The following is a 21314-nucleotide window of genomic DNA, read 5'->3' as shown; positions in this document are numbered from 1 at the left end:
GATGCGTTGATTGTCCCGCGCCGGTGTTACATTGTGCGTTGTATGTGAAGGTATTCTCTTCATTTTATAATAAAATTCGCCCACCAGCAATGACATTACCCATGTCACAATGTAACATTTCGTCCCTGTTTCATTCCGTGGAATGATAATAACATCGCAACAACAAACAAAGCATAATGGGTTATGTACGGGGAGCAAATATTCCGGCGTGCCCGTATTCCTTTCTTCCGAGCTCCGTCGATATCCGATCACCTGTGAGCAAATAACGGTGAGCTACCCGGCGGTGTGTGGCCGGAAAAACCCTCCGACGGTCAAGTTAGCACACACCTTAGAGGGAATAGAGAGAAGGGAGAGAGTGTTTTAGTGTAAGAAATCCTTACAGATATGTTCGTGTGTCGCGTATGGGGGGCGCAGACATGCCTATATACCTTCTGAGCCCCTTACCCACTCCCAGTCATCTCCTGACACGTGGCTCTGCTATCCCATCTGTCAGCATAGACCTTGCTGAACATCACCTAATCTCAACTGCCTGACTTCACAGCTGGAGCTCGGCAGCCGAGCTGCTCTACCACGGCCATGCCATGCTTCATACCCATGCGCCTAACCGGACAAACACATGGAGGACCGGGCTAGGCGGCATCCCGGCAAAGCCTAGCCCGGGTACCTCATTTGGTCGGCCTTCCTGCCGGTCAATCAACTACCTCGGCTGACCACGCCTTTCCAGGCACCGGTCACTCGGTCTGTCTGGCTTCGACCATCCTCGGACCGAGCATCCTGGTCCGACCGGTCACTTCCTGGCCGAGCAGTTTCTGTTCGGTCCGGGGTGGCACACACTCAGTCCAAACTCTGTCCGGCCCAAATCTGTCCGGCACAACTCTGTCAGGCCCAAATCTGTCCGGCACAACTCTGCCCGGCCCAAATCTGTCCGGCACAACTCTGTCCGGTCCAAATCTGTCCGGCACAACTCTGCCCGGCCCAAATCTGTCCGGCACAACTCTGTCCGGCCCAAATCTGTCCGGCACAACTCTGTCCGGCCCAAATCTGTCCGGCACAAAGTCCATATCATTAATCTCCCTCTCAATTGCCCCTTAATTCCGTCCGCTGAAGCGTGACTGGGATTACCTATCCTGATCGGGGTAATACTTCCTCGGTCCTCAATATGCAAGATGGTGACCGTACTAAGAAAGCGAGCAAGGTCCGCTCCACGACTTCCTTCTTGGCGAGCAACATCAGCTCGGTCAAGGAACTTCCAAGGTCAGCGAGCAAGGTCCGCTCCGCGACTTGCTTCTTGGCGAGCAACAACAGCTCGGCAAAGAACTTCCAAGGTCGGCGAGTAAGGTCCGCTCTGCGACTTGCGTCTTGGCGAGCAACAACAGCTCGGTCAAGGAACTTCCAAGGTCCGCTCCGCGACTTGCTTCTTGGCGAGCAACATCAGCTCGGTCAAGGAACTCCGAGGAAGGCGAGCAAGGTTCGCTCCGCGACTTCCTTCTTGGCGAGCGAAAACAGCTCGGCAAGGAACTTCCAAGGTCAGCGAGCAAGGTCCGCTCCGCGACTTGCTTCTTGGCGAGCAACAACAGCTCGGTCAAGGAACTTCCAAGGTCGGCGAGCTAGGTCCGCTCCGCGACTTCCTTCTTGGTGGACAAGATCAGCTCGGCCAAGGAACTCCAAAGAAGGCGAGCTAGGTCCGCTCCGCGACTTCCTTCTTGGCGGACAAGATCAGCTCGGCCAAGGAACTCCAAAGAAGGGGAGCAAGGTCCGCTCCGCGACTTCCTTCTTGGCGGACAAGATCAGCTCGGCCAAGGAACTCCAAAGAAGGGGAGCAAGGTCCGCTCCGCCACTTCTTTCTTGGCGGACAAGATCAGCTCAGCCAAGGAACTCCAAAGAAGGCGAGCAAGGTCCGCTCCGCCACTTCTTTCTTGGCGGACAAGAACAGCTCGACTGGACCCTCGGAGTTGAGCAAATCATCAACTCACCAGCCGGAGTAAAACATCTCGACTAGAAACTCGCAGTTGAGCAAATCATCAACTCTTCAGCCGGAGTAAAACATCTCGGCTGGAACCTCGCAGTTGAGCAAATCATCAACTCTTCAGCCGGAGTAAAACATCTCGGCTGGAACCTCGCAGTTGAACAAATCATCAACTCTTCAGCCGGAGTAAATCATCTCGGCTGGAACCTCGCAGTTGAACAAATCATCAACTCTTCAGCCGGAGTAAATCATCTCGGCTGGAACCTCGCAGTTGAGCAAATCATCAACCCGTCAGCCGGAGTAAATCATCTCGGCTGGAACCTCGCAGTTGAGCAAGTCATCAACTCTTCAACCGGAGTAAATCATCTCGGCTGGAACCTCGCAGTTGAGCAAATCATCAACTCTTCAGCCGGAGTAAAACATCTCGGCTGGAACCTCGCAGTTGAGCAAATCATCAACTCTTCAGCCGGAGTAAAACATCTCGGCTGGAACAGAAGAGTAGGCCCCTTATCCACTATTATTTCGGACACAACAAAGCTCTTCAGCAAAAGTAATTCACTTCTATTACATTGACAAAAAGAGTATTTGCATTCAGAAGTGTAGGGGAAACAAGTCCCTCAAAAAATTACATAAGGCCGCATTCCATGGCCGGGGTACGCCTTTGCCATCCAAATCTTCTAAGTTGTATGCCCCCTTGCCCGGTTATCTTGTAAGGCTCCTCCTAGTTTGCCCCTAGCTTGCCTTCACCCGGCACTAGTGCGTTACCCATGACCTTCCTTAAAACCCAGTCGCCCACTTGCTCGTTGCCATCGAGGTCGTCTCCGCGGTGGACGTCGCCGCATCATCCTCTACTCGGATGTGCTCATTGATGCGCTGCATTAGGTGCCACATGGATGTCTGCTGGTTCATTGTAAGCGAATCCCTCAGCCTATGTCCGAGCGGGAGACCGCGCTTGTATTGCGTGATCGCAAGGTTGACCGGGCAATCCAAGATCTCGTTGAAGGTTTCCCAATACCTCGAGTTGTATGCCTTCAGTGTGTCGCTTGGTTCCATCTTGACACTAAGTAAATGATCGACTTCCTTTGGTGTTTTTGTGTTGGTTTTGAAGCGCGTCACAAACGCTTCGGCCAACTGATGCCATCGTTGTATGCTCCCTTCCGGCAACCTCTCGAACCACTTCAAGCCCAGCTCGCCTAAACTTGACGGGAAGATCAGGCACATAAGTCCGTCATTTCGCCTATGTCCGGCCATAACCTGTCGGAAGTGGCTCACATGCAGGTAAGGATCGGTTTTCCCGTCGTAAAGCGCGAACTTTGGCTGGTGGAAGCCTGCCGGAAGCGGTGTAGTTTCTATTTCCAGGGAGAAAGGGGTGACACTCAACCTGGCCAAATCTGAATCCACTAGGAGTGGCGCTGCTTGGCGGGGTGGAGGCATTCCGACCTCCTCGCTGGCGTGAGCCCCGTAGGAGAGCCACTGGAAAGCTGGTATTCTCTGAGCTTCGCGCCGGCGAGCCCGCTCCCTTAACACTGCCCGTAGGTCCTCTGACTGAGCAGAGTAAGAGTACCTCGAAGTTGTCACCGGACGTGAGGGCCGGTAGGTGCTGTCTTGCGCGCTAGACTTCTCTGCATGCACGTCGGAATCACCAACTTGGTAACTTCTGGTAATAGAAATGGATGGAATGCGTCGCTGACTCTGACCGCCTGAACGGCGGGATGGGGTGCGCTCACTGTGGTCACCCACTCTAGCTTCACATTTCCCTTTGACATGCCGCTTCAGATCCTCCATCTCCGCCGCCATTCGCCGGATGACAGCGTCTTGGTCCCTCAACTTATTTTCCAGACGTCTGGCGTGTGAGTCTCTCCTCCGCCGGTGACCGTCTGGACTCCGTGAATGACCATGACTTCTTCCGCGCTTATCCCGCGCGTCTCCCGACTGTCCGCCAGTGGGCGTTCCCAAGTCAGCCATTGGGTGGACAGTAGGAGGTCCCTCTCTCCTTCGGGTATACTCCGGGGTGGCTCCGTCGATGGCGGACAACGGGAACTCGTCGTTGTTCGCCATGGACGGCGATCAGATGAACCTGGAAGACAAGATTTTGTCTGTCAAGCTTCCCACAGACGGCGCCAATTGTACGGGGAGTAAATATTCCGGCGTGCCCGTATTCCTTTCTTTCGAGCTCCGTCGATATCCGATCACCTGTGAGCAAATAACGGTGAGCTACCCGGCGGTGTGTGGCCGGAAAAACCCTCCGACGGTCAAGTTAGCACACACCTTAGAGGGAATAGAGAGAAGGGAGAGAGTGTTTTAGTGTAAGAAATCCTTACAGATATGTTCGTGTGTCGCGTATGGGGGGCGCAGACATGCCTATATACCTTCTGAGCCCCTTACCCACTCTCAGTCATCTCCTGACACGTGGCTCTGCTATCCCATCTGTCAGCATAGACCTTGCTGAACATCACCTAATCTCAACTGCCTGACTTCACAGCTGGAGCTCGGCAGCTGAGCTGCTCTACCACGGCCATGCCATGCTTCATACCCATGCGCCTAACCGGACAAACACATGGAGGACCGGGCTAGGCGGCATCCCGGCAAAGCCTAGCCCGGGTACCTCCTTTGGTCGGCCTTCCTACCGGTCAATCAACTACCTCGGCTGACCACGCCTTTCCGGGCGCCGGTCACTCGGTCTGTCTGGCTTCGACCATCCTCGGACCGAGCATCCTGGTCCGACCGGTCACTTCCTGGCCGAGCAGTTTCTGTTCGGTCCGGGGTGGCACACACTCAGTCCAAACTCTGCCCGGCCCAAATCTGTCCGGCACAACTCTGTCCGGCCCAAATCTGTCCGGCACAACTCTGCCCGGCCCAAATCTGTCCGGCACAACTCTGTCCGGTCCAAATCTGTCCGGCACAACTCTGCCCGGCCCAAATCTGTCCGGCACAACTCTGTCCGGTCCAAATCTGTCCGGCACAACTCTGCCCGGCCCAAATCTGTCCGGCACAACTCTGTCCGGCCCAAATCTGTCCGGCACAAAGTCCATATCATTAATCTCCCTCTCAGGTTATTACGGCTTAACATTGAAAACTAATTCCAAAAACGAGTACACATCAATTTCATACGCTCATTACACCCATTCACAATACGACAATTCCATTGACACTTGACAAATCGCACGGTCCAACACTTGCATATTACACCACTGAAATTAAACAACCCAAATTACAGGAACCAACACTTATGGAATCCTGAACACGCCACTACAACTGATGTATGATGTTACAATCAGTTGCTCACATTAACATCGAGCACAGAGCACAACAACCAACAACTAATTACCAACCACAGCAAACTTCCCATTACCAAGCCCCCACCCATTACTTACCCTCGACCCTTCCTCACATTGCACTCTAACACTAACATGCACGTCAGAAAAAATAAAAGTCCACACCACAAATTTTATATAGGACATTATTTCTTCAAACCCCATGCACACAACCACTATATGCTACACAACACCACACCCATCACACCCACATTCAACGTTTCTTATATATTAATATATACACAAACTCAAACCTTGTCAACAACGCATACTACCCCAACCAACCTCAACTAAACAGCGCGCTACACTCATACATTTACCCCATATCAACGTCATGCTGCATTCATACATTTACACACCAACATATATGCAAAAAAACATGTTTACCCATACTACCAACATCAACGCGTACATCATTTACCCCAACAACAAAAAAAAAAAAAAAAAAAAAAACTACAAATACACACAGACAAACACATTCTGGTAAAAAATTGCCTCGTCAATCAAACGAACCCCATACCTGATTCCATTACAAAACAAATACAATGCTGCCTTCCAAACACTGAGGTGCTGTTTGGTAACACTTGCGTTTTCAGTTTTCTGTTTATATTTATAAAAATTTTAAAAATTCAAATAAAAACTTGTTTGGTAAAATTTTTGATTTATAAATCAGTGGTCTCAGTTTATAAATTTGGCCAAAAAATGTAAACTTAAAAAAGGTGTTTCCGTTTTGAGCATTTTTTTTTTACCACCCAGCACTAGCCACCACCCGCTACCATTTTCTACCACCGTCTTCCGCCACCACCACCCACCACCTACCCCCCACCACCACCACCCATCACCCGCCACCACTAGCCATCCCTTGCCACCACCCACCTGTCATCCACCCGCCACCTGCCACTACCACCCGTCACCACCACCACCTGCCACCTACTTGCCACCACTACTCACCACCCACCGGTCATCCACCCGTCACCTGCCACTACCACCCGCCACCACCATCTACCACCCGCCACCACCAGCCACCCACCTACCACCCACAACCACCTACTCGCTACCACCCACCACCCGCCACCGTCACCCATCCACCCACCCACCACCACCTGCATCCGCCATCCACTTGCCACCACCACCCCCACCCACTCGCTACCACTCACTACCAACCACCGTCACCCACCCACCCACCCACCCACCATCACCACCGCCACCTGCCACTTACCCGCCACCACCCGCCATCTGCCACCCACTTGCCACCACTACCCACTACCCGCCACCACCACCACCACTCACTTGTTACCACCCACCACCCGTCACCGTCACCCACCCACCCATCAATCATCACCACCCACCACCTACCCGCCACCACTACCCACCCCCCGCCATTCGCCATCCACCTGCCACTACCACCCACCACCACCACCCACTTGCTACCCCCACCACTGTCACCCATCCACCCGCCATCCGACATCCACCCGTCACCACCACCACCACCACCTACTCGCTACCATCCACCACCCGCCACTATCACCCACTCGCCCACCACCACCACCCATTACCCACCACCCACCGTCACCACTTTCTACCACCGTCTTCCGCCGCTACTTGCCACCACTTACCATTTCTTACTCTTTTTTATATTTTTAAACATTTTGTCAATTACCAAACGCGTTTATAGTTTATGTTTTTCTAAAAATAAACAAAAACCAGTTTATAAAATTTTTGTAAATATAAACTGAAAACGTAAACGTTACCAAACAGACCCTGAGGAACTACACTCGCTGGAAACCATCGCCAACGTTAATCAATTCGATTACACCAAAACATGATTCGTATTCCTAGGGTTTCAATGACCCAAACACCAAATTAGAAAAACATAATGACGAGTCAACATTACCAAATCCAGCAACATCAAATAAAACCCATTTCAATGCATTAACATTGGGAATATACTTTTTTCCACATTCATCTCTTTCGTAAAGATCGTAATAGCTGGAAAACTAAAACAGACTACTGTAAGGTTTTAGGGTACTAACGTAATTGAAGCATTGTTCAATTCCTAAATTACCCACATATTACACACTTCACGCTCTAACATCACGGTCAAATAAGTAATTTATATAAAACGGGACTTACTAGTCTATAAGATAAAACACAGAACTAAATAGTTCACAAGTTCCTATTTTGAGATTTATTGGTGCATTACCCCATTAAGTAATTGGGTCAGTTAGGTTAGGTTTAAAGCTTAGTAGCAGGAATCGTTTCAGATGGCGACGACTCCGAGGAAAAAGCGCGATTTTGCGCTTCTGAGGAAGAATCGCAGCAGAATCGCGAATTTGAGGAGAGGGAAACGCGAATCTGATGCGAGAAGGGAGCACTATTGAGAGAGCAAGGAGAGTACCTGATCGCTGCCTTCGATCCTCTATTCGACGACTTCGATCCTCTATTCGACGACTTCGATCTCGCCGTTTGACTTCCCCGTTGAAGCCCTAGTCTTCGTCCCTCTCTTCGAAGCCCTAGGTCTTCATCTCTCTCTCTCTCTTCTCTCACCCTCGATCTTCTCTTTGTCTTTGCTTCTCTCTTTCTTTATCTCTGTTGCGCCTCTTGTTTCTCCCTCTCTCGATCTATTATGTTCTCTCTCTCTCTCTCTTTATCTTTCCCTCTCTGTTTTTCATTGTTTTATAAAAATATAATTTATCATATAATATATATATATAATATAATATAATTTATAAATTATAAATTATAATATAATTTATCATAAACAATATAATTTTTATTTGTAAAATAAAAAATTATTTATTTTATCATATATAATATAATTTTTATTTATTATTTATTTTTTTAACAATTATTTCTTAACTTTTTAACATATAATAAATCATCTAATTGTTTAAAAGAAATCTATTTAAATCATATATAATAAAAAAATCTTAAAAAATTTATAAAATAAAACATCTAATTTTTATTTATTATTTATTTTAACATAATTTATTATTCATTATAGTAAATAAAATATAATTAATAAAAATAATACATAAGCGCTCTTAATTTACGACTCCTCTAAATAGTCACGTTTCCCCGCTCCCGCTCCCGCTCCCGCTCCCTGCAACTAAGGTTTAAAGACAATTCTCAAATCAAACCCATTTATTTATTAAATAGGCCTGAAAACAACCAGGTACACCCTCACACAACATATTTCTAAGATGAAGTGGTAAATTTATCACAACCACTACTCACATATATGAGAGAGAGGGAGAGAGAGGAGATCCATACCATGGCCACATTGAAACCCTGTAACATTGAGAAACCCAATGGTCATGGGTTTGTTTTTGAAAGAAGAATTGGTCAGTGAATAAAAACAAGAGAAGAAAGAAAGGAAAGAAAGAAAATGACAGAATTTTGAGAAAAGGATTGATTGGACAATTATGCCCCTCCAAGGATTGTTGATTTTCTTATTTTGTCCTTAAACATGAGCCACCTGAGGCCCGTTGTCAAAAGACTTCACATAAACTATAGTGTAACTTTTGGTGAAGGAGCACCACGTTGTGAGTGCAACCATGAGAGGCCTATAGGTGTTTGGAACAACATTGTTAACAAGCGAATGAGTAGTGTAATCAATCTTTTCCCTGCAACTAAACATATGCAGGGAAAAGCTAAATCCATAGCTATACAGGAATTAACCCTATGTTTGGGAACCTATGAGAAAAAATAAAAGAAATGATTGCACTAGGGAGAAAAGGTATTGATTTATCTCCTATCTTATTTGGTTAAATTATATAAAGAAAATAAAACTAGTTACATTACATTCACAATCAATGTAATTTCACTATGATTAGAAAGAGTTCAAAGCGAGATACAGAAATAAGAGCCCCATTGGTTGCGAGAAAACACCAAAATAGCGATACTCAAAAGAAAATTGACACTACCCCAACAAATTTGAAAAATTCAAGAAATTGAATGTTTGCCATGGCTATGTAGGAGATTAATCAGCTCGGGTGGGGATGGAATATTCAACACAAACAATAGCAGTCAAAAATTGGATTATTTTTTGGTCGAACCATGAAAATTCATATCCATATAATCTACAACTCTCTGCAGAATTTTATATATAAGATTAAGTTGGGATAATATGAGCAACATTTATATCAATCAATCATCACAATCAATTAATCTGTTTAATCCAAGCAACAACACAGTATTATCAATCTAATTAATAAATTATAACACATGAATGAGCTAGTTTCAGCGCTACAAATTGAAACATGTTTTTCATTTTTATCTACAAGGGTGTAATTTAACAAGCACTAAGCTATATAACAATCTTTCTATAAGTTCTGCCTCCAACCTAACTTCTAGTTGACATTACAAATGAAATATTTGAAAATATTAAATACACTATTCAGAAAAACCTGTCATCGGCAGCAAAGAATATACGGGAAGTTGTCCCTATGAGTTGGAGGTACCAACACCCATCGACAAACTCCGTACTGCAACCTTTACTGCACCCACAACACTATGTTGCCTCAACTCAGGGCTCAGCCCATGTTTATCCTCGTTCTTACAACTCTCATCTATTTGAACCCCCACGTAATATGCTATCTGCATCCACAGGCACAATAAAAGATGAGGAAAATGTTGTGCAAGTTATGTAATGAAGCGCCAAAAAGGAAGAGAATTAAAAAACATAGGGTCAACAAAGTAAAAGCTCACCAAATTTCATGGGATTCATGTGATCTTATAAGTTAAAATACAAATGCTATATGTTATGAGTCTACTTTGGTTGTTAGGAAATCAGAGAAAACGAGAAGAAATTGTTGGAATCTTGGAACATGTTAGGGTTCCAAATAGAGTATGGGAAAAGAACAAAAACAAAACAAAAAGCATTGGGTACATCTGTATCCACAGTAGAGTAAATACGAATTGTAAATAGAAACAAAGAACCATCTGAACATTCAATGCAACTTTCAACTTTCATGTTTTCCATATGTTAATTTGGTCAGACATCCTAGGAAACTTTTTTTTTTTCCCCCCTAGGATTTTATCAGGACGTAAATGGTGTGACCTCTCAAAACCCGGTCAGTCATTCTCTTGGATACAAAATCTTTTTCCCAATATGTAAAGCAAGTATAAGGTTAGTTACCAAGATGAGTACTAGAAAAATCTATTTGAGTAGTTTATCATTGATGTTAAATGTAACTCCATAACACTCCCATGGTTCCAAAGTTCCAACCTCCAACTTTTCAACAACTATTCAATTTTCTCTTGGCAAATAGGACAAGGAATTGATGATTAGATGGAGATGAAGAGGTATATAACAGGAAGGGAAATTTCAGTCACTGATGGAGCACAAACAGATTGGTACAAAAATAGAGTTTGGCCCCAATAGTAATAGAAGTTCTCTGGTAACTTTTCAGCACTTACCGAAATGATACCAAAGTCAATCTTCGCCACAACCAGTCAAATGATCAAGGGGGGAGCTACAATGGGAGAGTGGAGACAATTGCATGCATGCATGGGCACCAGTACAAACAAACAACTATGCTAGTGCGCATCTAAGGAACACCTTTTAACTTTAGTGCAGGGTTTGAAACTTGTTTCCAGGGTAGTGATTGTGCAATACCTCCACACACACACACACACATAAGAGAGAGAGAGTTTATCAGTTTGCCAGTGCCTTGATTCCTTTCATGCTATCTAGCATTGCAACTTTATGTCTCTCCATGTGTGTATAATGGGTTAGGAACTTTTTGAATTTTTTTCCTAATAGAAGAAATTAAAGGCATCGTCATGTTACTGAACACCAAATAATCTATCATAATCTCCTTGATGCGATTTTCAATTTTCAGCTTCTTCTAACATATCAGGTTCTCCCATAAAATCAATTTACTAGAAGCAATATAGCCAAGATAAAATGTTTCAAGTTTATTGACTTGGATTATAGTGAAAGACATATTTAACATAAATAATTACAAATACGTATATATATAATTACAAATATGTATATATAAATAATTACATATCAATAGACATTTATATCCCACATCATAAACATTACCCTACCAGAATCCGATGTAGAAACCATTCACACAAACAAAAATTCTATCATATTTTCAGATGTATTCAGAATTGTGTGAATATATATGAACATATACAACTTCCAATTTGATAATTGGATAACAAAACTGCAGCAAAACTGTGCATTGCAATAACAAAAGCTAGGAATGGACACAACGATGAGAGGAAAAATTGAAAAAAAAGAAGAAGATTGAATTGTCAAGCACACAAACAAGTCCAACATTGTCAACCAATTACATAAGATGTTCAGACTCAAGATTGAATTGTCATGTTTGCATGGTTTTTCTCAGACTTCATAAAAAAAGTAAAGAAAAAAGAAATATTGCATGTGTAAATGGCTATTCCCCAAAGCTAAATTTATTTGTCTATGATAAATTGGTCACAGAGATACACTTTCTACCAACAACTAGGACCAATGATATATATATATATTTCTTTTTGATTGGGGGGGAGATGAATTTTAACCTCATTTGAAAAAGTTCCTTCTTTGACAATTGCTACATCAAATTACATTTTACCCATCATCTCTAATTTTAAAAAAAAAAGTAGAAGGAAAAGGAATAGAAAGTTGGCAACAACGAGATTGTAAAAAATCCCATTTACAGACTTAAAGACAGGAAACAAAAATTCAGTTACCAGACAATAGGAATAAGTAATGAATGTTAGCATGTAAACAACATTACCTTTCCAGAAGCACTCCGGACTGGTGAAATGTGAAGTAAGTTCCAAAATGAACTTTTATCCTTCCTAAGAAGTGAAAGCAAAATGCCCAAAAAAAGTGGAGATTAAACCCAAAAAGCAATATGCAGATCCTTCATGAAATAATTAGAAGCATAGGTAAGTATCAACCTGTAATTTAAGATACGTACTGTGCATGTTTGCTCCCTTTGAATGCTTTCCTTTATCTGCAAAACAATTGGCCAACTTGAAATTCAATACGATCCCCGTACCGTCTTTTTTCTGTCATTCAGTCGAACTAAATCCACATTATCCGTTCCATAGTGGCAAGTTAACACAAGGCCAAGACAATAGTGGATTTCATTAATTAAAGCCATAAAAAAAATAAAATTACAAAAAGTGCTAAAATGGAGAATAACCACCTGGAATATGGTTGAGATATCTGTATCCACACCACGTAAAAATCTACAATTGTGACCCAAAACTTCATGTCTAGCATATCCTATTGAAAAGAAAAATTAAAAATCATTAGAATGAATAAGTTTAGTTGACAGTTCCATGCATATATAAACCGGATATGTCATAATCGTAGCCTATGAATTACGAAATGTCCCATATGAGATGAATCAAATAGATAATAACAGCATAAATTTGGTACACAACTTGAGCACCTGTCAGTTTTAAGAAAGCATCACTCGCATACACAATGGGCATGTCAGGTAGGTGTGGATCGGTTCTGCAAGGCAACATACATATGTTGCCGAAACACAAAGCATATAAATTGACAAGCTTAGTAAAGCAGAATTATAACCAAGGCAATACAAGAAAAGCTAGGAATTTGCAACAACTCACAATACAAAGCTTTGTTTGATTCTACCAAGAGATATAATTAATGATGAACCAAGAAGGCCCGTCCTGGCTAAGCAGCATCTCTTCCCACACACTAGATTGCCCGTTAACTCGCTATAGTGGGTTAGCATAGACAAGATGTTGTTAATGGCAGTTTCAGCCTTTCCCTTTTCTAGATCACTTGCCTCACAGAACTCGTCAATTTCTAACTCTGTACGTAGAAATTCAGTCCATAAGAACCTTAGCTGACCTAGAAACAAGAATAGTGGAAATAAAACTAAAAAAATTATGCAACACAACTGATAAAATGAATGCAATATCTACATCTGGTTGGACACCTATGAGAGAAAAGAAAAGAAGACAAAAGATAGTGTTTTCTCTCCCTCTTGTTTGGATAAATAGGAGAGAAAGAAGAGAAAAGACAATAATTTCTGTCCTTGTTTGGTTAAATTACAGAAAAGAAAGGAAACCTTTTCATGTTATATCAACAAAATAACCATTTATAGGTGTCACTTATTCTATATCTAAAGAGGCAGTTTTGGTATTATGAAAAAATCCTAATTTGTTGGTTTCTTTTCTCTCAATCTCTCCACCTTTGGAGAGATTCAAAATGAAAGTTACAAGAGAAATGTGTTCCTCTTCATTTCTCTTCTCTTTACTAATCCAAACAGGTGATGTGAACAAAAAGAAATGCATTTCCTTTCTTTTCTTCCCAAATCACCCAATCCAAAAGGAAGTAAGTCAATATATGCCCATGAAGAAATTTTATGAAATGGCAAACCTCAAGAGATAACAACTCATATAAGCAATCACAAGAAACACAAACTTGTGAGATAGACTGCAGAGTACACGCTATTGCATAACAATTGGTGATCTGATCAGAAGCATGAACAACTAAGTTCAACCAAATATGGATTACCAATCAAAGGAGGTCATGCTTTGCAAGTCACAAATTTGAAGCTGAAAGACAAACCTCTATCATCTGACCCCAGCCCAAAATCCATAGCCAACACACGATTCGATTCCACCACAGAATCCGAGCACACCTCCCTCCTGCAAGACCCAAGCACCGTCTCGCGAAAACCCGAACCAACTTCACACAAATTAACCCCATTCCTCCCAAACCCACAACCGGACCGCCTCTGTTTTCGCTGAATTGGGACTTGAACACCAACAAAATGAATCACCCTCCCGTCTTCTTTACCAAAAACAGGACACATATGAAACAACATCCAAAATGGTGTCCCATCTTTTCGATAATTCAATATAGTGATCTGTATAGACCTCTCTTCTCTTATAGCCTCTCGAATCGCCATTACCGATCTCCGGTTAGTTTTGGGTCCTTGAAATGTCCTCCCATTCTTCCCAATCACTTCGTCACTCGGATAACCAAACATTTTCAAGAATCCGCAAGAAGCGAACACAATTGGGTGGCCTGAAATGCAAGGGTCAGTTATGGTGAAACTGTCAGGCAATTCATCGAGCACTTCGCGAACGTAAAGAGAGTATCGAAGATTGAACGATTGTTCAATCAAACCCAATCGTGATTCCATGGAAGCTGTAACTGTTCTTCTTCGAAAAAAAGTGTACCTTGGTGAGTACAGATTGAACCCAATCCCATGTGGAGTGAAAACAACAAAAATTCAGTTTCAGCACATCAGATAAGCACAGAATGAGAATTAGAGAACAGTGAATAAACAGAGAGTTTTCTCTAAATCTTGTGTGATGAGTGAGCTAAAGTGAAGAAGAAGATCGACCCGAGTAGGTTAAAGAAGGAAATATCTATATGTGAGCCTTGATTTCGAATGAACAACAAGGGTTTGGCGATACCCATCAATCGATTTTGGTGCAGAATCAGCAAAAAAAAAAAAAAAAAAAGGGGCAATCAGTGATGAGAGAGAGAGGGAGAGAATCCAAGAAGGCAAGAGAATTGAGAAGCATACACAACACAAGTACGCACGATCACAAAATAAACCAGATTTTTATTTTATTTTCTTGTAAATAATTATTTTTATTTTCATTTCCTTTTTCAGGCGGTAGTGTATATTTACTTCCTCACTTTCTCGAGAAAGTTGCATAATCTTGATAAGATAAGATGATATATTATATCCATAACTATGTTCGGTAAGTAATTGCTATTGAGTTAGGTTAATGACAGTCTTAAAGTTGATAATAAGAAAGGAAACAAAATAGTCAAAGCATTTATAATTTTAAGATATTTTTTCAAATATTTTTACAATATATATATTTATATATATTTTACACAATATATCAAGATTAATAACTAGCTGTCATTAGTATTTTTCACTATTATTTGGGTGTTATTAACCTTTTGAATGCTTTTAATTCCCGTTTGTTTGGGCACTTGGAAAATGGGATTGGGTTAAAATAATTGTTGGGTCCATAAATTCATGTTTGGTTGATTCATGAAGGCATTGGACTAGCACTCTACTTGGATTCACAATCCTTCTCAAAGGTTAGATTAGTATGGTTGTGGGTGGAGTGAGATTCTCAAAGGTTAGATTAGTATGGTTGTGGGTGGAGTGAGATTAAAAAAATAGTAAACAGATTGAGTTTATCTAGTCATCTGTCAAGAAGTTCTACCAATTGACCGGACTAGTGTAAATTTTTTTTAAACAAAATAGTTGCCCGGCCAAAAAACACCCTTTTGTTTTAATTTTTTAATATAGAAATAATATTTTTATTTATTTTATATAAAAATAATTTAACCATCTCTCACACTATTATTAAAATAAACACATCTTTACTTATTTCTCTCACTAATAATCATTGCATTAACAATTTCTTAACCTTCTCTTCACTAACAATCACATTTAACATAATTCGCCAAACAAATGTGATCTTAAGATAGATAGTAAGAAAATTTTAAAAACTGTCCATGCCAAATAAAAGTTAGTTTAATAAAAATACATATAATTTTTTAAACGCATTAACGAAATTCAAAATTACAGATAAATTACATTGTCTTCTTATTAAAAAAAAATACAACAATTTTGCTTTTTTTACATAATTACATTAAAGACACAAAGATACACCAAGAAAAATATGCATTTTAATGTAAAAAATATGACGACATCATTTTTTTATTCATACGACTAATAATTTTTGATGAAAATGAAATAATATTATATGATCTAAAATTTTAGAGGAACCCAGTATAATTATATCTTTATTATTTTACGTGAATTAATTTTTTTGATTTTTTTAATTTACGGTTAAAAAGTCTCATTTAGAATAAATTTTTTAATTTTTTTGATTTTTATAAAAAAATAAAATAATTATAATTGGAGAATATTTAACAAAATGATCGGGATTAATTAGGACACACTAAGCTTCGTTTGTCAAATCTGGTTGATGGGATTGAAACCTTCACATGCACGCACCATCTAGCATAAAGTGAAACATTAAGGACTAGTTTGGCATGTACTAAATAAGTCAAAAAGTCAAAAAGTCGTTATCTTATTTAAGTCACATCATCTTATTTAAATCACATCACCTCTCTAACACATCACATCAAACCCAACCCAAACCCAACCCAAACCCACCAATAAGTCAAAAAGTACACTTTTTTAGGACAACCCAAACCAACCCTAAGTGCAACATGGTAAAAAATTGGGTTTGCAGCTTGGTTCCATAAAAGTTATATTGACTTTTTTAATAAAAAATTATTTGATAAGATGAAAAAAAATTACATATAAAATTATAATTATATTTTTTTATGTTATTTAGGATTATACATGGGTGAAAATGTAAAATTTCTAATTGAGTCGGATAGTTTGGTCATTTTATTGTGATGTGACATTATAAATAAATATTAATAAAAAAATCAAAAGCAATTTTTTACTACTTTCCTAAATCACTTTTCAAAAAAGTCAAAAAGCATGATAAAAAGTCAAAAGTTAACTTTTTACCATCTTTACAAAACACTCTTAATTTGTTTTCTATTTTATAATTTTAAAAATAAAAAATGTTTAAAATCCCCTTTCCACCCGCCCCTTTGACCATTTTTGCTTTTGATTGGTCTATTTTTTATTTTTATTTTTCTTCTCTCCCAACCCCCCGTGTGTGTGGGGGTGAGAGTTTTGAGAGGGTCTTAATCAGTCCTCTTTAAAAATAGAAGAAAATTGAAATTGACATTAAAAACTATTTTGCAAATTATTTTCAAAAAATTGATTTTGGGAGTATTGTCTAAAACCACTCCTTTATAAAGAAGAGATCTTCAAAAATTGTTTTCCTATTAAAAGAAAATAAAATTGATGTTTTCAAATTTTTCATTATTTTTAGTTTAAAAAACATGAAAAATAAACACCAAAATTTTAAAACAATTCCTAATATTAGAAAAAGCCAGTGATGGTGTGATTTATTCATCCCATCATGAACAAAACAAATGGAGTGGCTTGAGTTGCAATTATTTTGTCAATAATAATGTTATTTTGATTTTTTTTTTTTTTTTGAATGTTTATATTTATCAAATGATATGAGGCACCCATGTTTGTTTTGGGGTATGTTTATAGTATTGGATTAATAATATAATAAAATACATAATTTTATGTTTGAGTAAGAAAATTAAAATTCGGATTAATATATGATATCCTATATATGGTGGGCTATAAAATTCCAAGAGAAAAGTGAGATAAAAGTTAAGGAAATGTTTAAACTAATTAGTTAAATTATAAAATTGATAAGATTTAATCCCTTCCCGTAATCCTAGGACAAACAAACATGACCTTGCCAATGATTTTTTTTTTTTAAAGTTTTTATTTATTTATTTATTTAAATTATTACTAAAAATAAGAAAAATGACTGAGACCCCCAGCTGGGGGTGCTGGGGTCAGCTCCCATTGGACAAAAAAAACTGTTTTTTTTTTTTTTTTTTTTTTGGATTTTCGGCCAACCCCAGTGCGACACGTCACTGGAGGTCGTCAGTGGGGGTCACCCCACTGGGGGTCTGTAGCATGGCCCTAAAAATAATGATGCGTTTGGTTAAATGCTAAAAAAGTTATTTTAGTTACTGGAGTAATGCCTTTGGTAAATGCATGGATTTAGTGCTCCCACTAATATATGAAAAATGCTTGGGAGCACTAATTAGTGCTCCCACTAATTAGGTGGCAGTGGGTCCCGCCATTACTGATGTGATGTTTTGGTCTTGGAGTTGTGTTTTTTTTTTTTTTTTACTTTTTTAATGCATTAGTACTATTAGTGGTGATGTTTTTAGTGGGATGAATCATTATTGATAATATATATAAACATCTATAATTTTTAAATAATTCACTACTTCAATTTTTTTTAATTATTTAGATAAAATTTTGTTTATGAACTACGAATATGATTAAAAATAGCTGAAAGCTAATTTTTAAACAAAATTTGGGAATTAGTGCGGCAACCTGACTCGCCTATCCTTACGGCCAATCATGTCTAAACTTGCTCCTAAAATTTAATAAGCTAGGTTTGGTTTTGACTTTTTAGTTAAAAAATATAAAAGATAAAATTTGTTACATAAATTAATAAGATAAAGAGCAATGGTAGAGGGTGTCAAAACGACGTCGTTTTGGCCATTTGAGTCACATTTGAGCCACAGAATTAGGGCCCCCAAACATTTTTCTAAGATAAAATATCACATTTAAATATAGTTATTATATTTTTTCTTTCACAAAAATTTAAAAAAAAAAAAGCTAAAAATAAAAAGAAAAATCGGTTTAAGGTCCCTATCCAACTTTTAGTAATGGATTAGGTCCACAATGTGTTCTTTTGTAGCTTAAGGTCCCTCAATGTTATTTTAGAGTGTGAAATACCTGTCTTACCCTTGTTTATAATATACGTTGTTTTGAATTTGGCAGCTAAAGATCATATTGATATTTTGTGGGAGATTACGTGAGGATGAACTTGACGATTCAAATTTTTGTGGAGATTTTCTAGGGTTTTTGTAGGTGTTGAAATCCTGTTCGTTGTTTGTAGGTGTTGAAATCCTGTTCATTGTTTGTAGGTGTTGAAATCCTGTACGAGTTGAAATCATGTTCATTGTTTGTAGGTGTTGATCAATCGTGTAAGAGTTGAAATCTGGTTCATTGTGTTTGATTTGATTTCATGTGGAGTTGAATTAGATACGTTTTCAATTTTTGATTTGATTTGATCGTGTAGGTATTGAATTAGGTTTTTGTTTTTAGTTTTGATCAATGTGAGAGAGACGAACTCAGTGTTGTTGTTTTTGATTTTTGAAGTTAATTTTTCATTATCTGTTATTGATGAATTTTCGATGGAGTTGATTTTAATTTTTGGAGTTGCTTTTTCATTCTCTGTCAACATGGTTATGAGTTGCTTTTTGGTGCTCTGTTTTTCTGCGTTTTTGTGCTCTGTTTTTTGTTCACTTTGCATTTTTTGTGTAGTGCAGAGAAAATTGCAGGTTTGTTACTATAATTGAACTCAAATCACAGAGAAAATTGTAAGCTTGCAGTGCAGTGAAAATCACAGAGAAAATTGTAAGTAGGCAGAGAAATTTACAGATGTAGCAATAGAGTAGTAAGTATTTTGTTTTTTTTTTTAAAATTTTTTGAATTGAATGTTTTGTGAATATAACAGATCTTCTCTGTGATTTTTTTATGTGCTTGTGTTTAATATATTTTTGTCTCTTCATGTTAATGTGTTTTTATTTTTGTTATATTGAAAGTGAATATAAGTTCACAAATTTCTCTGGACTTTTCTTTGTAGTCCAGAGAAAATCATATGATTGCATTACAAATGATAAGTATTACAAATTTCTCTGGACTTATATGTTGTGTTTTTATGTGTTTTTATATGTTTGCACTTTTCAAAGTTTTCTGATATGTTTTCTTTGCACTTTTCATTTTTTTTTTTTTTTTGCACTATTCATGTTTCTGGACTTTTCTTTGTAGTATAGAGAAAATCGTAGGTTTGTTATTATAATCCAATGAAAATGACAGAGAAAATGTTAAACTTGTAGTTGAGTGAAAATCACCCTTGAAGTTGGTGTCTTGATCTTGATGCTTATTGCTTCTTCAACTTGGACTTGTTTTTTTTGTGGTGTTCTGGTGCTGCTACTGCGTTTTGATCTAAGATCATAAGACGCAGACACAGAGACTTTTGGTTTCTTTTTCGGGGTTTCTGGGATTGTGCTGCTTCTGCGCTTTGCTATTTCTATAGAATGAAAACATAAACATTAAATCCCAGAGAAAATTACAAGGTAGCAATGATTACACAACAGAGAAAACTACAAGGTAGCAACATAAACATGACAGAGAAAATTACACAACAGAGAAATTTTGAGGAAATGGAGCATTGAACAAAATAAATATGCCAGAGAAAATTAGACACAAGACATAAAGATAATGTGGCCAGAGAAAATTATAAATGCTGCCAGAGAAAATTAGACACACAAGTAAGAAAAGTAATTTGGCCAGAGAAAATTATAAATGCCAGAGAAAATTAGCCACACCAATAGAGTAGTAAGCCACAGATAATTTGCTTGAGAAAATAATGAAGAAATATAAACATGCCAGACAAAATTACACAATAGAGAAACACATATGTAGCAAGCCAGAGAAATTTACAAAAATAAGAACACAAGAAGCTTCAATAAGAAGCCCCAAATGCACAGAAAGCAGTTCATTTTGACAGTTGGAAGGAAAGCAACCCATCATCAGTTGGAAGCAAAGAAATTTTGGACTTCCAAAGAATTTCTCTGGATTCAACCCAGAGAAAATTCAAATTTCTCTGGTCCAGAATTTCTCTGGAACGATAAACTCTGATTTGATCAATTTGTCATTGGTTTTGCTGCTGCTGATTCAATCACAATTTCCTGCACAAACAAATTAATAGTTCTTCTATGAGTTTGTGATAGATTTTCTTTAAACTTAATGGTATGAATTTCTCTGGGTTGAATCCAGAGAAAATTCAAATTTCTCTGGATCACTTTAAGCCTTCCTCTACTGCTGCCTCTTCCTCAAGCTTCTTTTTCCAATATTCTTCAAGTAGGGGTCCAAATATTGCTTTTCCAGAAACAACTCCAATTCTACTAAACCCAAAAAATCAAAAGACGTTATACTTAACACTCAGAGAAATTTTGAACCTGAAGATGTTATATTCAACACTAGATATATATATATATATATGTGCTGACATTGTATTTATATATATGTATGTATCATATATATATATATATATATATGTTTGCAACCATAGATAAGATAACTAAGAGTGACTGTTTGATTATGGTTGCAAATGGTCTTAATTATCATATATATACTAGTCAAGACAGTAAGCAACAGATTGTATATATATATATATATATATGAACACATTTAATTAAAAACATTTAAGTTTTCAATTAATGATTAAAAACATTTAACTTAACTTACAATTGTATTAGTAGCAACTGCAAGGATCTTAAATAGGTA

The 21314-nt window shown here is 38.9% G+C and overlaps 1 protein-coding gene across 2 annotated transcripts; it reads right to left on the bottom strand.

Moving 5' to 3' along the window:
* Nucleotides 1–9478: 9478 nt before the first annotated feature.
* Nucleotides 9479–14954, bottom strand: LOC114286684 (protein TWIN LOV 1-like). Of its 2 annotated transcripts, none has more exons than XR_014330935.1 (7): nucleotides 13856–14954; nucleotides 12886–13132; nucleotides 12705–12769; nucleotides 12456–12535; nucleotides 12225–12260; nucleotides 12039–12102; nucleotides 9479–9879 (listed from the first exon to the last, which is right to left on the bottom strand). XR_014330935.1 is itself a non-coding variant. In XM_082871334.1 (7 exons), the coding sequence occupies exons 1-7, from the start codon at nucleotides 14433–14435 to the stop codon at nucleotides 9727–9729; spliced, it is 1245 nt and encodes a 414-aa protein (XP_082727460.1). In that variant the 5' UTR covers nucleotides 14436–14954; the 3' UTR covers nucleotides 9479–9726. The 2 variants fall into 2 exon arrangements, 1 of the variants encoding a protein (XP_082727460.1); XM_082871334.1 differs by having other exon boundaries at nucleotides 12205–12260.
* Nucleotides 14955–21314: the final 6360 nt, after the last annotated feature.

The sequence above is a fragment of the Camellia sinensis genome, chromosome 5, assembly GCF_055761805.1.
Source record: "Camellia sinensis isolate YWXY chromosome 5, ASM5576180v1, whole genome shotgun sequence".
NCBI classification, from domain to species: domain Eukaryota; kingdom Viridiplantae; phylum Streptophyta; class Magnoliopsida; order Ericales; family Theaceae; genus Camellia; species Camellia sinensis.
This window is presented reverse-complemented; position numbering and strand designations above follow the sequence as displayed.